This window comes from Sphaeroforma arctica (assembly GCF_001186125.1).
Source record: "Sphaeroforma arctica JP610 unplaced genomic scaffold supercont1.10095, whole genome shotgun sequence".
NCBI classification, from domain to species: domain Eukaryota; class Ichthyosporea; order Ichthyophonida; genus Sphaeroforma; species Sphaeroforma arctica.
The window spans coordinates 263-985 of record NW_014030463.1 but is presented as its reverse complement, the minus strand read 5'-3'; the positions used below and the strand labels follow the sequence as shown (position 1 = coordinate 985).

Genomic DNA, 723 nt, shown 5'->3' with positions numbered 1-723 from the left:
TTTAGAGATCAATTGTTCATATACGTATAATAATCGTGCCCTACAGATATAGATTGAGACATAAATTCATACAAATAAACTCGGACACATTTATATTGATATATATGAGTGACTATGAATAGTATTTGCGAAGCTACCTTTCCCTTGGACACACCTTGTTCCTGGCATTCTATTAGCCTGATTGGGCCCTCTAATCATTGCTTGCTGTTGCTGATGCATTTGTTGATGTTGTAGTAACGATCGCTGATGTTGTTGTCGTAGTTGCTGTTGTTGTGAATGTGTAGCTGCTGATGCCGCACTCCCTGTCAGAGCGCCAGTCATTGCTCCCCTATGGACAATGGAAGATATACCACATAGTAGTGAAGCGCATGCATGATATGGGTAGATGGGTGAGTGTACTCATAGATGAATAGTTGATAATGTATAGTAACTGACAATCAATTGAAGACGTTCAAATGACAACTATACTCATAGGTAGCAAGTATTGAGTTTGAGTATTATAATCACATGAATGGCGCTTCCGAACATATAAAAACGAGTTATTCGACAAATGTCAGAAATGAAAACATAAAAACAAATATGTCAATGTCTACATGGTTTTCAAGAATAGATGTGGGGGGTGGGGGGTTATATATAAGATAGTTCAAGTATAAAAAGGTACACATCAAATGATCATTATACTCTTCGATACCATATAGGACTTAGAGATATTATTGTTGCGTG

At 37.1% G+C, this 723-nt stretch overlaps 1 protein-coding gene across 1 annotated transcript; it reads right to left on the bottom strand.

The window, feature by feature from the left end:
- Nucleotides 1-154: 154 nt before the first annotated feature.
- SARC_17224 (hypothetical protein) lies at nucleotides 155-321 on the bottom strand (the record flags this gene model as incomplete). The annotated part of the gene is made up of 1 exon (XM_014288681.1): nucleotides 155-321. A coding segment is annotated over one exon (167 nt), but the record flags the coding sequence as incomplete, so codon positions are not given.
- Between the last annotated feature and the right edge of the window lie 402 nt (nucleotides 322-723).